Source organism: Dromaius novaehollandiae, chromosome 1, assembly GCF_036370855.1.
Source record: "Dromaius novaehollandiae isolate bDroNov1 chromosome 1, bDroNov1.hap1, whole genome shotgun sequence".
NCBI classification, from domain to species: Eukaryota; Metazoa; Chordata; class Aves; order Casuariiformes; family Dromaiidae; genus Dromaius; species Dromaius novaehollandiae.
Genome location: NC_088098.1, coordinates 11,973,063 through 11,991,330, shown reverse-complemented (window position 1 = coordinate 11,991,330; position 18,268 = coordinate 11,973,063). Strand labels below are relative to the sequence as shown.

Genomic DNA, 18,268 nt, shown 5'->3' with positions numbered 1-18,268 from the left:
TATTAACAGAGTCCTATTAAGAGCAAGACTTCAGCAGAGCTTTTTTTAACAACTCTGTGAGCACAGATGTATTTCTTCTCTTCTAACAGGCCCTCCCCTCAACCCAAGCCCACAGATATTTTAAAGTTATTGCCAAAAAAGGGTGGAAACAAAAAGTCAACAACTTTTTTAAAGCTTCAGGATTAGAATTTTTTGGTGTTATACCCTCCTGCCCCCCAATAACCAAGTGAGGTTTCTCACCACACTCACCAAAGTGAGTTTGTCTACAAAAGAGCTATCACACTTTCAGGTCGTGGGAGGTGAGGGGGAATTTGCCCATTCCAGGTGAGGTTTCTCACGCATCTCGTTTCCTATTGCTATCTGCTCAAGGGATTCGAGTTTGTAGGAGGATCATATTAAGACTAAGGGTATACACGTATAACCCGTGACATGGGAACAGAAATAAGAAGCAAGCATTCTCTGGTACAGAGCCACAAAATGCCTTGCATGGACAGAGCGGGGTGGTGAATGGCTTTCAGTTCTGGCACTAAAGGGAGATGAGGAAGTGACACACAGGGAGATTACGGAAAAACAACGGGATGTGCAGACAGGCCGGTGCATACAGTATGCACCAAAGTATGCAAACCTCTAGTGATACTTATTCAACAAAATATAATGGCTCTTTCAAGATTACTGTGGTCCGCAGCATGCTAAGAAGCAACCATGCCGTCAGCAGAAGCCTGCTGAATTCATCGAACTAATCACAGGGTTTTATAAATACTTAAAAGTATGGCAGCGCACAGTTGTCTTTTTTGTTATTAAAGTATCAGTGATACTACTAAAATGTAAGTCCTCTTGTGGGTCTATTCAACAGAAAAAAAACCAAGCTTTTTCAGTCAACCTTCTAGAATGAACAAACTTGCAAAAAATGCTAGAAAGACTTGCTTTTCCCAACCACTGACTAAGGAACAGAGAAGAACATCAAGCACCAGACTTGCGCTTCTCCAGTATCCTAATTCTGCAGGAGCTGTCTTGACCGTCTCTGCAAGACCATCTATCTTATTTCACCAAGCAACAGCATCATATTTAGGAAAAATAGTGAAAACTCTCAGGCATAAACTGGTTTTCAAATAGAAGGATCATTTTACTTTGTGTATGAGGTTAGGAGGTATGAGGTTTTCTTTAATAAAAATTACTTTTCACTGCAATAAAGGACCCAAAAGCCAATGATCATTACTTAAATTTAAATGGATTTGCTTACGGTTCCAAGAAAGCCTATTAAAAACCTCATTCTGGTATATGCTTTGCTCAATGTTCTCAGCGTATACCTCTGAAAAACAATTTAAGAATGAAATACAGCCAAACAACAGGTCATTGCTACAAAACAAACATCCTTAAATTAAGGTTGTAAATATATTTTTACATGAAAGAATATTAGAAAAAATGTATTATGAATATCCTTATGATGCTTAAGGTTTAGAAATAATTATTTAAAGGAGTCAATTCCATTTTTCTTTTCTTCCCATGAAGGCAAATTTCAACATTTGAATACCAACAATAAAAGCTAGCAATTAAAGGACGTCTCCTAGCATTTCCTCAGGGTCCCTGCATGTAGCTTGGCCTTGTCGATTCACCAGAAGAGCTTTACCTCCTGCCACATACAAGCAGTTCAGCCCTTTTCACTGACATTTTGCTTTACAACAGGATTTTGTTGTATTTTAGCTATCCTTTCCATGTTTTATTAACTGCACACAGAACCACAGACCTTTCTGGCAAGCTCCATAGGCTTATCTATGGCATGACTACTTCTATTTGGGAGAAACCTGAGGAGAAATAAAATGTTTGTTTGATTTCTAACTCTATTGGGAGGTGGAGTTGAGAACATCCTGTGCACAGTGAAATAAGCCATAAAGCTTTCTTGAAGACATGCATGTAAAAGGTGATGACTGTTTTCTGAAAAGGCATCTCAGGTGTGTCCATTCAGAGCAGCCTGACTCCCATTCTCTGAAAAAAATGGATTTTCAAATATGTGGTGGTATCAACAGGTGGTATCAACACTTTGCTGCAGGACAGCAGTGGCCTATGTGCTGTAATTAGCCACGGGAGAAGAGACAAAGAAGCAGCAGAGGTAAAGGCTGGGCTCTACAATTTTTGCCTGTTTGGGGATTCAAATTTTGGGATTAATTTCTTACTAAAAATGATCAGTGAAATTAAACTACTATGACTTTATGCTGTGCTAGTTTGTTTAATTTACTGTTAGAAAGATTTATCCCTTGTAAAATTTTCTCAAATTGTATTTCCTGAAAATAAATAATTTAAAAAACAAATTAAAAAAATGCACCTCTTCTCTTATGCACTTGCATATCAACCATTCACCACCCCAAATCCCTAATTTGGATATAAAAGTGAATAAAACTGCTGAGCCACAGGTATACTGCGTAATCTCACAGCCAAGCATATAGTAGCAGCTACATGGGAGGTCCAACGAGGTAACCACAGTGGTTCCTTTGGTTCATGAGCAAGTGCATAAAGTCTGCCTGAGGAGCCTAATCTTCAGGCAAGCCTAGACAAGGCTAAAAAGGCTTGTTTAAAGCACTTAAGTGCTTCAAATCAAAGCTGAGTAGACTGACTTCATTTTCCTAGGAAGCAGGGCTCTCTCTGAACAAATTAAAAGTCCTGTCCCACAGGTTCCCACGCTGCAGCAATTCCTTTTTTTTTTTAAATGCCAGTCCCGTCCTTTGATTCTCCGATGGAAGTATTGCTGGCTCAGTGGGATGACAGCCCCTCCACACCAACCAGAGTCCTGCCAGGTCTGGGAAGCCTGCAGGGTGGCCTTGCCTCAGGGGACGTGTTCACCACGGAGAACAGCAGTGGGACACCTTTCATCAGCCATCAGGCTTGACGTGGCTATTGACAGGCTGCCCAGCTCCAGTATCATTTCGTGAAAAGCCAACAAACCAATTTTCATGTATAACAGGCCCAAACTTTTCAGATGTTTCATTCGTCTATCGGGAGACCACACACAAAGCACTTCAGCTAGATAGAGCTGTGGTTCATTTCCACTAAAAACACAATTTTTCATGTAACTTCCCAGAATGAATTAATCTTAAATACTGAGTCATAACAACCTTTATTTACTTTTCAAAGGTTTTTAGAAGTTTCTAGATAAATGTGGTCCCCTTAACAGTACAAAATTGAAGGCATTGCCATATATTATGCAATCACACTGTTATTTTTAACCTAAAACCCAACTCCAGATTTTACTTCAGGCTTAGCCTCCATTAACATCTGCTTTTCCTCTCTGTTGTGCTTCCAGCCCGTACCTAAATAACAGCAAAACCATGGGTAAAGGCCAGTCAACAATTTTTCGGTGCTATGTGATCCAGATGTGGTATGAACAGGGTTAGAGACAGCACAGTTAGGACGTGCTCCCATCACAGCTGTGCTAATGTTGACCATTTCCAGAAAAACATACTATTGTAGACACAAGATGCAAATTGTAAGACAAGGCAACTATAACTCAAAGATATGAACATAGACAAAAGGCAAATGCAAAGTGTGTTTTGGGTTAATTTGGTAACGAGCGCTGCTTTGACTAAATACTGAAGACCTCAGAAACAGTCATTTACTAACATAGGAATGATTACGTGATAATGCAAATATTCCCGGACACCAGAGTTCAAGAATGCAAATATACCTTACCTGCACAAGCTGCAAAAGGTAATGAAGAACATCGTCATCTTCTAAGCTTTCCAGTTTTTGAACTGCCATTGCTCGTACATTTTCATCTGAAAAGTTACAGTCCAGAAGTTGCATCGTGAGTCCAACATCCAAAGTGCTTTGATCCCACACCTCCTTTTTAGCTAGCAACTGGTATGTTTTGGCCACTATTTCTTGTTGTCCCCATTTCACTGAGCTAAGCAGCTTAGGATATGCCTTGGGGTGCTTTATGCTTTCATATCTAAAATGCCACAACAGTTCTTTGTCCTCAGGAGAGAGTGGATTAAGTGGGTCAGTTGCTATGATTTCTTCAAGCTGCTTGCGAAGTTGGTTGGGCATTTCAGCTCGTGTCCTGTCTCCCTGGGGGTCAGATATTATCCTGTGCTTGGGCAAGGCAATTGGGTGACAATATTTGTCCAGTACAATGGATATAGCCATTGAGTTTTCTTTATCTGGATTAGTTGCTGATGTGAGTTTGTCTGCATTGATACTTCCTTGTTCTTCCCCCTTTCCTGGGATTTTCCACATGTGAAGCACATACTCCCCACTTCGGAGCAAAAAACGGTGATCTATCAACAAAAGATTTACATAATAGAGAAGCTGAGTTTTGCATTTTGAATCGGAGTTGGGAGATTCATGTGACTGAAGGTTAGTCTTTGTAGACAGTCCCTGTGCTTTACCACAGTATATCTGAAGATTAAGAAGTGCTCCTTTAGGCAAGTCTTTGATTTTGATATCAAACTCCAGCCAAATATTCCACAGAACCTCCTCAGTAAAAGGCTTTGATGAAGTCCTCCTCTGTGAAAGGAGCTGTTGCCCATGTTGAATGTTAGCCTCAACAAACACAGTGAGATCAGTATTTCTCGGCAAAACTGGGATATCAATGCCAATTATTTTCACCCTAAATTTCCTGTTACAATCCCACAAAGAGATAGTGAAGACTCTCTCATGATCTTTTCCATCTATCGTCAATTGTTCGTGATACCCTGTAACTCCTGTACAGTCATCCACCAATGGCCACTCTTCCTTCTGAACTTCATCCTCATTCGGGTCAGGCGGATTGTCTAACACAAGGTGGATCTCTTCCCCGTTCTTAAGGCACTGTCTTATCCAGTGAAAATCTTTAATTGGCGTCTCTCCAGTAATGTACTCATCTCTGCCACAAATCCTGAGAACAAAATCCAGCTCACTATGATCTTCAGGAATATCCATCAAAGACTTTTTCTTTGCCATTTTTGTGAAAAAACTATGGAGAATCATATCTGGAGTGTCATCAATTGACACCTTAATTTTTTGGCTGGTTGTTCCTCTATGTATGATTATGAAAATGTTATTATTAGTGATCTTTTTAAACAAATATTCTGGGAGTGGCTTAGATGTAGTCCATGGGTGCATTGCATACAATTTAGGATCTCTACAGGCTACTTCTATCATTCGTGGAGTGACTAATCTGCGACGGGTAAACTCTAGCTCATCATCATGCACATTGCTTACATCAGTGACATCATAACCAATTAAATCATTAAGCTGTCGCTGAAATTCCTGAACTTCTTCTGATGGTTTTTGTTTCTGGACAACATAGATCTTGCCTACCTTTTTCTGTAACACTTTCCAATACAGTATACAGTCTAATGTCTGTAATACTTGATGTTTATCATAAATTTCATACCACTGCCCTTTCTTCTGATATTGGAGAATAAACTGATCAGGTGAGAATGCATGGTAGAAGTCTGTGGTTTGGCTCATCTCTATTGCACGCATCCAAATCTGTGCTTTCATTTGCTCAACTGTACAGTTGCCAGCTATTTCAAGTAACATCATTTCTGGTACTTTAGTATGTTTATTGCTTGTAGGTAAAATGAACTCAATAGATATCAGTTCCATTGAAGACAAATTACTTGATGTACAATGAGGTTTCATTCTTCTTCTCCTTCGTTTGTTCTCCTCTCTCATAACAACAGGCTGTTCATAATCCCCCAACTCCATGCCAGAAAAAATCTAGCAAAACATACAAATGTTCGATTACCTTCTCATTTACATTTCTCTTTACTCTTTTTTAAAGCTCTTAGTTAAAATCAGAGGTCAGTCAGAACCCTGCTATATACTTTTTGTATTTCCCATTCCCCTTAATATATATATATAAAATATATATATTTTACACAAATCATTTCAGATCTAATCTATTCAATTCAAAACCTAATACAATGAGAAGCAATGATTAAGTGATTAAAATAGAGCTTGTAAACAGTGATTTATAATTTATAAGCCTAAGTGGCCTTTCTTCCCAGATTCAATGGATGCTATGAGGACAGGCAGTTTGACTATGTATTTGCTATACTGATTTGTTCTTGCTTGTATTTAATTGAACACTGATTCTTCTCCTGCCTCTTCTGCTTTGATGCTGTTGATATTATCATAAGTGGATTTTCACAGAAATCAAAAGACACATTACTGTGTATGAGCAGAACGATATCCTACCAAGCTCCAAGAATCACAGAAAAAACAAAACAAGAAATTTTTCTGTAGACTGGATAGAGGTGAGACTATTCCCATTCTCCTTTGCCTCTCTTTTTAGTGATGAAGAATAAGAATTTATACCAAAAAATTCCCTTAACATTCAAAAGTCAGTGGCTATTTCCTAAGAAGGATATTTAATGTGCATTTAAATCCTAGCCTAGTATCCTTAGATACACTTCTTTTATTTAAAAGTCAATTCACCAGACTGGTAACATCCAACAGTTCTGAAGTAAGTGCTTCCAGTATAAACAATCAGTTTGTTAAAGAAGAAAAAACTCATAAGCTGATGACATTATCACCCTCTACATCAAGTCCCACCTAAAACAGCTGTAAACCAACTTTGAACGCGAGTACTCTATCTTATCGGCTCTCAAAAACAAAAATATTGTTCCTCACAATTAATCTCCACTGAACAATATTAAAGTGGAAGTTATTCACCAAGAGTTTAAACGAGGAAAGCAACGCTGATTGGACACGCTCACACAAGCTGCTCGTTGAGCGTTCCTTCACTAACAATACATTACAACCACATACTGAACATTTTCTTCAGACAACGCTTTCTACACATAAAATCTCTCTTTAACGGCTTGAAAAACTAGAACACACCACTGGAATGATGCTGTAGTAGATAACAAAACAAGACGATAAAAATACACAATCTAAAACTGAAACAATATAACACGTTAACTAAAGTTCTTTTTTCAAGTTCCGGAAAGCAAACAACTGTAGACACCACCTTTATAATTGCCAAAACACAATGAAATATTACCTTCTTATAAAATAAAGGCTGAGTTGCTGAAGACGACTCATTTGTTTAAGTTTTGAAGTTCCTTTTTTTTTAAAGGAAGACCATTCACACAAAAAATTCTTTGTTTAAGCTGTTCTGCTTTTCTTGCTCGCCCTCATATCCAGATGCAAAGGAAGTGCTGCACTTACCAGGAAGGAAGTTTTAACCAAGCTGATTATACATATGATGGCTCATTTAAAAAAAAGGTAGAATGCTTTTCCTGTTACAACATTAAAAATACATTTACAGTGCAGCAATTCAATTTTAACACACATGCATAGAAGACATGCTTAAAAACTATAAAAATAGCAAAAAAATAAATAAACAAGAAACAATAAGTCTAATAAATATGAATAAAATATTTTAAAACCAGAGCGAGGATGAACCATAGTTTAGAGAACCTAGGTACTATATGAAAGAGCAAGATAAAAGCTACTAGATAAAAGACAACTACAGCTGCGGTGTTTCCTCATTTTTATTTGCATTGTGGTAGCCCTCAGACGACTTCCAGCCTAAATTCATTACAGTTTGTAAAGCCGATCTCTGTACAGATATTACATGCAGATGCCATCTTCCAAGGATCTTGCACGGTAATCTCAGCAATAAAACTGCTGGGTAATCTTCCTTCTAGCATTTTTAATTCATCCATCTATGACTATAAACACACACAGTGAAATTCACTAGATAGAATGACCCAAGATTTGGGAAGAATTTAAACCATGGACTTTAAGCCCAAATTCTTGTGCTTAACAGTACAGGTTGATTACAACCTGAAGAGCTGCTTCTTTACCAAAAAACAAACCAACCAACCAACCTACCAACCAACCAACCCTACACACCCTAAGGGAAAGGACTTGAGAAAACAATTACAAAACAAAAAGAAAAGACAGTGAAAACTCAAATCTTTTCCTTTTTCCGTAAGACTTTTGCAGTGACAGAGTGACTATTTTGGAGAGCAGCAAGCAGCACACACCCTGCAAAAATGATGGCTCTGAAAGGGAGAGAAAAATATGAGACAACTGAAAGGTCTTTTAACTACAGTGAAGTGGTGGTATCTTCTTTCTTTCTTTCTTTCTTTTGAAGATACCCATGCTTTGTACCTCATAAGACATCAACCTATCAAAAAGAAAAAAAACCTCCCTCTGTACTGGAAAAAAATATCCAACAGTTTCTTACCTGCCTCCAAAGTACTACACAATATTTGAATTAACACTTTGCCAAAATTAAAAAAAGAAAATACCCTCCAAAGTAGACATAACTCAGATTACTCAGAGCATCATGTTGCTTAGCAGTTAAGATTGTTTTCTATGTAAACATGAATCTTCTTTTCATTAATAACTATTTCAGAAAAGGAGTTTGGGGAAAAACACACTTTGTCCCAGCTTCCTCGACCTTTTGGAACCAATATTTGAAATTCCTCAAGTATCGAAGCTGCCCTTGACATTTTTTCATGCTCATAAAATCTTAATTATAAAACCACTCTTAGCCAAGGGAGACATCTCCAAAACTCGTCATTCATGCCTGTGCAGTCTGTCAGCTTTCATCAGCTGATTTCTCCGCAGGATCTCAGCACGTCACACTACTTTCCTCCTTGCTGTTCCTCTTGGCTGAAGAAAGCACCCTGGTGCCAGGAACCCTGAGCACCCCGTAACCTCCACAGCTGTGCCCAGGATGGTGCAGGAGAAGGAAACGGCCAGTTTCAAATACACAAGGGAAAGGAGTTGGGGCTATAGGGATAGGAAAGAAGCAATGCTGGTGGGATATGCATTTGTAGTACCTTTGTTCTGCCATTCCCTGACTTCTGAGTGCTTGACTTTGAAACACTACCACTCTTACAGGGACTGTATTTTAAACAGCAATTTCTAAAACACATAATACAGTCAGGAATCTAATATATTTTGCTTCATTTAAATACAAGGCATTAGCAGTGAGAGTTTTTTTCGACAGACTATAGAGGTTTTCCACAAACAGCCCTGGTTCTAAAAGTCTCTGCGCCGACCCTATTAAGTAAACAACGACTCACTACAATTCCACTGTTTTTTGCCAGACCTAAGAAAGAATGCTGATTTAAAACATGCCCTTATCTTGCCACCATGTGGCATGCACTTAAAGACTCATTTTTCAAAAACATATATTCCATTTCCTGCTAAGCCGTTCTAGCACTACTCAGTTGATCAAGACTATGAAGACTATCAAAAAAAGCATCTCTACCTCATGCAGTAGGGAATTATCCTGTACACTGCTGAACTAAAGGTCACTGTTTGAGTTTCACCACTTAAAAAGACAGGTAGAGCAATACTGTGAAACAATCAAATACATTCCCTACCAACTGCATCAGATACAATGCTGTTTGTAACATTTGTGCAACTGCCTACACAAGGCTGCCCCATTCTCCCAAATTCATTCATGCTGTGACGCCCCCACACACCATGTGTAGTCCAGTCTAGTCCAATCTAGATGACCAGCTCAATCTCCAGTTCAGCTGTGACCCCTTTTCAGCAGCTTCAAATGCCAGTTCTAAGAATGACGACTGTCTCCAACCTTGTGTCTCTACAAAGACAGACACAATAGCATCCCCATTCTTAGGGTGACACCCAACCGTATCTACTTCCTGGTAATCCATGTCTGGACATGGTGCAAACATATCTCCTCTCCAGGCATATCTGTTCAGGTGCATATGCACCTGAAAACCTTTAAGTGTAGACTAAACATCATTTAAAATAATTTCCTAAAACCTTTGTCATGCCCAAGCACTGTTTTCAGTATTGATGTTTCAAAACACCTACTGCAACAACACTGATAAAAATCAAAACATTTTCACTTTTTTGTTATTTTTAATTCTTATAAGCCTTGTCAATTCTGCATTTCCCTGTATTAGGAAAACTGGTCCATGATTCCTGATGGGGTGTGATAGAGCAGGAGTAGACAGGAAAAGCAAACAGGCTCTTCCCTGTCTCCAATCCCACATCAGACAGGTCAACAAACTGATGACATTTAAAAAAAAAAAAAGGTTTTTTCCCATTAATTTTCAGCTGGATAAGTGCTTTGTCTGACATCACTTGCAGGAGTGCTAGGGGCAGTACAAGGGAAGGGAAGGGAAGGGAAGGGAATGCAGCCAGGGCAGTTTAGGGCGACTGTGAGATTGAAACCTAACTCACAGCAGCACTAGCAGATAAATTCATCAGTGAACTTGTTAAAAGTTTTATGAACACTGGCTGAAAGATACTTTAAAAAGACAAAGTGGTATTATCATGAATTACTCCATACATTCCGCTACAAAACGTTCGATACCTGTCGAACTTCACTGCTTGGTTAGGATTGTGTTAGAGTTTTACCAGTTGTGCTTATTCTTTACTAGTTTCTGCTGCTTCTGGTTTAATCTATCATGTGAAAAACTTATTTCTAGATTAGCCTTTTCACTTCAGCATGAACTCCTTCCCAAACAACAAAACCTGCAAGAAAATAGGGACTCTCTACTGGAGTAAGGATTACCGCATCCCCAGGTTATGCAAATACAGTAACAATCCAAATTTACATTCACACTTTCAGATAAACAGAAAACCACAAGCCACATGACCCCAAATTTTCCAAACAGCGTATTCCATTTACTTGCCAGCATTGTCCTATAGCAGGAGACTGCTTTGCATTTGCTGGATTTGAGTGCAATGTATCTTTTCTACATCTGTCATGATCCAGTGCAGAATTACACAGACAAGACACAGCTTAAACATATTACATGGGGAAAAAAAACTACAAAAACTGTTTTGCTTTGTTCTTGTGTGAAATCCACTAGGAACCACCTACTCTCATGGGAATTAAATCAATGAAGGTTCCTATTAGCAAGTAAACTTGATAGATAATACAGTCATCATCATTGGAAAGTATCCTAATGAGTAGATACAGCTTAACATTCCCATCGGAAGACTGTACACAGAATCGGACTGCTATTGTTGCTATGATATTTTCTGGACGACGCCGCCTTCACTACAGACCTTTGCATATTTTGGTTTCTACAGAAGGTATACCTTTGGGAGGGATTCTGGAACCATCAGTAACTTCTAACTGGTTCCAAAAAATCAGAAAAAGCTTTGGCTAAATCCTAGTTAACTGGAGTTATACAAGTGCTGGGTGATCAGCCTTAAAGCTAATACTCTACGGCTTTTGAAGATACAGAGATCCTGCAAGGACACACTCTCTATTTGGATGCTGTCTTCAAGTTGTGCCTATTTTTTAAAAATACTGGCCTTTAACTGTACGACGATCTAATCTGCACTGACAACAGACTCCAGAACGCTCCTAGCTACCATCTCGGACATTCTGTGGTGGGGGAAGGTTTCATGGTCTACACACAGAAGATGGACAAAAGAGATTACTATTTGCTCGATGAGAAAGCACAGTTATTTACTGTTTAAAGCTACGTTACAGTAGGGCTGACTCATAGATCTTAAGACCGGAGGGAGCATCGTTCGGCCAGATCCTTCCCTTAGGACAGCTTTGTTCAACGCACGAGACGTTTCCTCCAGCAGGTTTTCCATCACAACCGTAACTCCTGAGCGAGGGCATAAGCGGGCATGGAGGCCACAGGCAGTCAGGCACCGGCCGATATAAGCATGACCCAGCCCCTCCTCGGCGACCACCACCGGACTCCGGCGACTCAGCCAGGCCCCTCTGCAGCGGGGTCTCGGGCGAAGCGCCGCGCCGGCCCCGCGAGGCACGGCCGGGGCCGCGGGCAGGCGCTGAAGCCCCCGCGGGGGCCGCGGCCAGCGCCGCCCGCCCCGAGGCCCGGCCCCGCTGTCACCCCGCGCCAGGCCGCGGGCCCGGCCCGCCCGGCCGCAGCCGCCGGCGCCCCGAGATGGCGGCCGGGGCCGCCTCGGCCCCGCCCCAGCGGCAGCAGCCTGGCGGCGCAGGCCGCGGCCGCCCGCCGCGCAGGTATCCCCGCCGCCGCCGCGGGGCCGCCTGGCCCAGCCCGCCCGGCCCCGCCGCCACCTGCGAGCCCGGGCGTCGCGGCGGTCTGGGGCAGCGCAGGGCAGGGCAGGGCAGGGCAGGGCCCGGCGCCGCCGGCCGCCCCCGGCACGCAGCTACTCACCGCAGCGCCGCGGCCCCGGCCCGGCCCGGCCCGGCTGCAGACAGGTGTTTTCCTCAGCAGGAAGCGGAGCGGCCCGCGGCCCGGAGGGGAGGCTCCATGGCCGGCGGGAGGCAGCTCCGGCGCCGCCGCCAATCACGCGCCGGGCAAAGAGGGAACCGGCTGCGGGGCCTCCCCGCCCCGCTCGGCCGCCGCCGCCCCGTGAAGGCAGCAGGGCGCCGCGGCCGGGACCCTTCCCCGCGGCGAGGCGGCGGCCCGGGAAGCGGCCGCGGCGCCCCGGCCTCGCCGCCCGCCGGCACCCGAGGGGCCGGGGGGGCTCTGCCGCAGCTGCGTCTGCCCCAGCGGGCACGGATGAAGCAGCCCAGCCTGCCGCCCTCCTCCCCGCAGGGCTACGCCAGCGTGAGGCGGTGCCGGTTCCCCTCGGGCAAGGGGAACTGCCAAGCACTGCACGCGGTGCCAGGAGCTGTGGCGTTTCCCGTAAAACGCCCCTCTGGGCTGGTCGGTGAGGCAGGAAAGCCAGCGCGGGGCACGCAGGGCCGCCCCGGGGCTCTGTGCAGGCAGCAGAACCGCTCTGGAAACACCCCGAGGCGTCGTGTAGCCCCGCGGCCCCCAGTGGTGGCACGTCCAGAGCCACAGGGCTGCCAGGCCGGACCCGTGCCGGGAGCTGCCGATTGCCCGCCCGGCCCACGCTCCGGCGAGGCCAGCTCTGCCCACCGCAGTCCTCCTCGACCCTGGCCTCAAACCCCGGCGATGGAGACACAGCAACTCCCCCTCTCGAAGCGATTGTTTCTCGTGTTCGGTTGCCTTCTCCTTTGGAAAGATTTCCATGCTGTCTGTTTATATGTCCACTTCTACAGATTTAAGATTTAGCCTCTTATTTGTCTTACTTCCTTTTTTTTTTCCTTTTACAGCTACCTTTTCTTTGAAGATGCTGTATTATTGTTTTTCTACTATATTCTCTTCTCTAGACGAGGCAGCCCTGACTCTTAGGTCATGTTTTTTAGACCTTCTCTCGTTCCTGCTGCTTGCCTCTGGACTCTTGCCAAATGGGCCACGTTGTTTTTGGAAGGCAAAACTGGACATAGTAGTACTCCGGCTAAGGCCTTGCCAAGGCTGCCCACAGCAGGAGGATTAATTCATGAATTGTGCAGTGCCAGGACTCAAAATACTGCTTGGGCATAATCATTCATTTCCATTTTAAACAAACAAACCAACCCTCACAACTCTTTCCCTACCCCGGCTGCTCTATATGCGGCTCTGAAAGGAGCTGACTATTTGTATCTCCTACTGGCTCTTTTTTGAAATGAATAGCAAAACTCTTTCAGTGACTTTACCAAGACCTTTTTGACCCTGATCATGCAATAACATTCACAGGTGAACCCTGTACAGCATGGAGCCCACACACTTGCCCTCAAAGACGTGCAGGTATAAGGTTACATCTTCAGGGAGCAGATTACGAGATCATAATTTGCCTCAATAAATATAAACATGAATTTGATTTTTCTAGATGCATTTTATTAACTTCCATATAGAGAAAAATATCAAAGGGAATAGCTAGTGTGTTACTCATATAGATGCTCTAACCAACTAAAAGGTTGGATAATTGTCATTGTATCAATGGATTCTTTTGACTTAAAAATCTTTCACGTGACAACATTAAGAAGCATAAAACCAGTCTGAAGCAGACAGTAATTGAGTAACTGTTGTACAAACATTGGGTTTCAAAATTAGTGTACGTTACACTGAACTGTGGCTAAATGAAAGCATAACTCCTTACCGGCCTCAAGTTCCCCTTTTTACAAAGATGAAAGCAGAGTAAAAACCTTCACGTGATGTGTTTGCAGCAGAATGGAAACACAGCGAAGATTCACTAAGTTTGAGCCTGGTTTTGCCTGATATAACTGGTAGTATCTGTCCAAGTTCAGCTTTGCACAGCACATGTATTACTGAATGCTTTAAAAAGAGATTAAAAAACATTATCAAAATAGGAAGCGTTTTTATTTTTTGCTGTCTGGATCCACAAATGGATCTCTCCAGGAACACAACTGTAGCCAGTTTGGATACAAATCCTATTAAAATCCATAGACTTTATTTGGGGATGCACAAATACGGAGATTCGAGCAACTGAGTGAAAAGGACTTTCTTTTGTCAAAAATAGACAAATACAGAGGGAATAATTTACAGCCCTAGCAAATGACACATTTCCTGTTGACTTCAGCCAGAATTGTGTAAAATACATTTTTTAAAATAGCTATAAATCAGCATAATATAATTCACAATGAAAAATTACTTCATATATTGTATTTGAGAAAAGGAGGTTTGTTAGGTCTTACAGGAAAACTGAAAATACTTGTCTTTTCGGGATTTAGAAAGTTAAAAAAATACTAAATTTTGCAGTTAATTTTCAGCTCCTATATATACAGCACATTTATTTATTCCCTCTTGTGGCACATGAAGTAATACAAACTTTCCTATTGACAAGGATACTCTCTTTATAGGTTGTATATTCTTTGGAAATATATATTTCTAACATTTTTTTATGACTGTTGATTTCCAAAAGTAACTTTAACCCTTCCCACAAATTGTCTATCAGTCTTTTTCAGGCAAGAACAATCTGTACGATAAATTGAGATGTACATTTTACCATATGAATACAGGAACTCTAAACATTCAGGAATACCATAGCTTAATGAAGGAAGATGAACAACACAATTTGGTATTTAAATGAAGCTGATTTAATCAAAATTAATCATGCAAAGGAGCAATCATTTTGCTAATAGAATCTTGTGGGGTGCAGTCAAAATGCAGTTATTTGCTTTATCTTTCAGCTGTGATAAAAATATTACAAGAAATTGCTGTCATGATCTTAAATGGGAGTTTTGGAGGTTGGAAAAATGTAAGATTGTATCTTTTGTGTCCTCTGCACAGTCAAACATTAGTTTTTATGTTGTTTTATAGCGAACTGAGATAAAGAATAACAACCACATAAAACATTCAGCAGTAGCTTTATATACCAACATATGTCAGAACTTGATGCAAATGTCCTATTGTCATTGACAGACTGGGTTCATTGCAGTTTAGGAAGTAGTATCTAACAGGTTTTGGGGGCTTTGTTTTTTTCTGTTACCAGCAGAGAAAAAAATTAAATGTAGAACTTTGTAAGTCTTATACCAAGCCAGAGCCTGCCTGCCTCATCCCAGCAATAGGTACGTTCAGTTTTGTAATTACTTAGTTATGTAAAGAGAATTGAAAAAATCACTGTGGGATAAATTGTGCTTTCTGATGGAATGGTAGGTAGCATTCTGCTTCCTTGTGGAATTTCTAAGTTGGTAGTTTCTAATTAGGTTATAACCACTTTATGGTGCATTCAGTTCAGGACTTAAAATAAATTGACACTATCCCTGTATTTTACAGCTCTGCTCTGAAAACTGATCACGTAAGTATGTCATGTTGACTTTATCATAGTCGTTTTGTGCATATTCAAGATCATCTGGTAACTTTGGTGTCAAAAGTAGATTTTTGTTCTTGCTATAACTTTGCAACAAGCAGAGGAAGAGTGAGCTGGATTTTAGTTTGGCTTGTGCATCACGTTCAAGTTATAAGGGCTGCTTGTGTAATGGATATACCTGACAGGTAAATGTTGCCTGCAGAGCTGTCCTTCATTCACAGGTTTATTTAGTGAGAGGCAGCCCAAATACTTCATCTCTTCTTATGCCAGTTCTGGGTCGTTGCTTGGGGAAGCAGTAGATGGCCTTTGCGGAGGGGGTGGATCCAGAAGAAGACACATTAAGGCTGCGCTCCTGCTGCAGAAGTGCTCCTTGAAGGGACGGCTGTGGCCAGTTTGATCCTCTCTAAGACGTCTTCTATGTGAGTGACTGGGTTGGGTTCCTGGGGGGAGGCGTCCCAGGGAGTCTCTGAAGATCTCTTGGGCATGGAAGCGGCCCTGTGGCCTGGTCCAGAATGACCGCTGTGAACCTGCTCCGCTGTAGGCAGAGCAGCAGCAGCAGCACAGCTCAACAAAGGAAGAATCTTGTCTCTCTCTAGTCCCTTTTCTTCCTGCTCTTTCCTTTTCTCCTGCTGGGTTTGTGCTCCTGCTGATCTAGACTCTGCATAAAACCCCTCATTTCAAATGTCAGTAGCTTTCAAAACAGGAAACAGCAGGTGTTTAAAAGCACCCTGAGGGTATGTCTTCTGAAGACTTTGTCTCCCATTTTACTGTTCTAGTCTCTTATACTTCAAAATAGGTATTTAAAGCATAGATTCCTCCACACACCTCTGAAAGTCACATACACACATCAGCTGAAACATAAGACTCGTGAGAAGTGGAATGCCTCTTACTGACTTTAATACATAGTTTATCTGTTTATATATGTATGTGTTTGTTAGAGAGAGATTATTCCTCGTGGTACCACAGTGTGTGTACACAGATCTTTTAGATCACTGTTTATTCATAAGGAGTGGGGAAATGCACGAGTTTTTGTGGCTGCCATCAGAGGTCTCAGTATTAGGTGGTGATGCAATATTGCATCATCTTGTGGTGGTGGGACTTGACACAGGAAATGAAAGAGGACATAAAGAGAAATGGAGAGAGAAGGAGTTCACACTTCTAACCTGGCCTCTTGTCTAATGAAGAACGTATATATAAATATAAGCTACAGACAGTAATGTCTCAGTCCCTGAAACTGTGTGAGTCTAGTTGGCTGCATATTGAGTACAGTGCGAGGCTTCCCTAGGCAGGCTCTCGTGACTGTTTTGCTGTTCTCATTTGCTACTCTCTATCCTGCTGTCTAGGTATTTATTACTCGTAATCTGTGAAAAGTGCTCTGTTCTATGTGTATTTATTTATTGGTGCATTCTCCTGTCTGTGAGGAGGTATATATATTAGCAGGTAGATTATATATAGGTATCGTGTATTAAGAGGTAAAGTATAGTTATGTAAGGGTAGATTTTTTTCATAGGATTTATGTATTTTTGTTGTTGTAAATGAGTAACATACAATCCTTTCATTTAAAACTTTCATTATCTTTTTCTGTATATTTAACTAACATGTCCTTTACACACAAAAATGTTTCTTAGAAGAGTTTTAGGCATCCTGCTGGCTAACTGATCTGCTGTCACAATACTCAGGAGTACTAAAAAGACATTCAAGTAGGAATATGTTTGCTCCACACAGCTTATTGGGATACAAAATCAGCTACAAAGAAAGCTCTTTCCCAGCCTCATCTTCTCTGGAAACATACCCTTAACCTTCTCTAAAAAGTTTAACGGATGGCTTTTGCAGAGCGCCCAGAAGATCACCACATTTGGGTTATTCTGGACCAATGAACAGGAGCTGGTTCCCAAGGGCTGCATCCCTTGTACAGACAGTCTGCGGGCAGATCTGTTCTTTCCTGAGGAGGCTGGGAATCCCGTTTGGGTGCTGGGGTTGCCTCTGTGGCAGCCTTTCGTATGAAAGAGACAGTACCTCACCACAGTGGTAGCTTTGCTAAATAAATTATCTGTCCTCACATTGGAAAATAGATCTTCTTTCTTTATACACAAATAAAAGTCTTGACAGCCAGCCAGCACAACTAAAATGAATAAAGAGCCAGATTCACACTTGCAACTTGGTATACCTGTCTCATAGAAATGAAAAGCTAAGAAAAATATATGTCATCTGAGAATGAGTACAATGGGAAGTTTCAGTTCTTATATGCAAAATGAGGACAGCATTATGCTGTGAATATTAGCACTTCATCACATGGCTGTCTTTCCCTATGGATGATCTTCTATTGAATATGTCTGCTAGGGCTGGTTAGACAAACTAACATGGGAGCATGGCTCAAATAAACTAGATTGTCAGACATCCCATGTATTTTGGGATTCCTTGAATTACCATCACAAATATTACATCACCTATTAAATGCATGTCCCTATATTTTCCTGCCTGCAGCTGAAAGTCAGGGTTCTTCAGCAAACTTCTGTAAACCCTTTTAGTCTTTTCCTTTCTGCAGCATGAAGCCTGAGCTGTTCAGCAGAGGGGACATGGTACCTGAGCCTAGTTTGGATGGGGCTGCTTGTTCTATCCTGGTCTGTCTCGGAAGGCAGTATCTGCTGCACAGTGCTGGCCAGTCGCTCTGCACATCACACGCTCCCTGTGCCCCAGCTGCACAGGAAGGTAAACTGTGCCCTATTCCCCCTGA

General features: G+C 41.9%; 1 protein-coding gene across 3 annotated transcripts in view; it reads right to left on the bottom strand.

The window, feature by feature from the left end:
• PIK3CG (phosphatidylinositol-4,5-bisphosphate 3-kinase catalytic subunit gamma) overlaps positions 1–12,682 on the bottom strand; it is a 34,714-nt gene extending 22,032 nt beyond the window's left edge. Inside the window, exons 1-2 of one of the 3 annotated variants that reach the window (XR_010387521.1) lie at positions 12,090–12,682; positions 3,682–5,697 (exon numbers count right to left, since the gene is read on the bottom strand). Coding sequence is in view for 2 of the 3 variants with exons in the window: in XM_064505643.1 (XP_064361713.1) it covers positions 3,682–5,685 (2,004 nt within the window). In the remaining variant the exon portion in view is untranslated. Of the gene's footprint in view, positions 1–3,681; positions 5,698–6,985; positions 11,649–12,089 lie in introns of those variants that run through there. The other 2 variants (XM_064505643.1, XM_026097639.2) reach the window with 2 other exon arrangements.
• Positions 12,683–18,268: the final 5,586 nt, after the last annotated feature.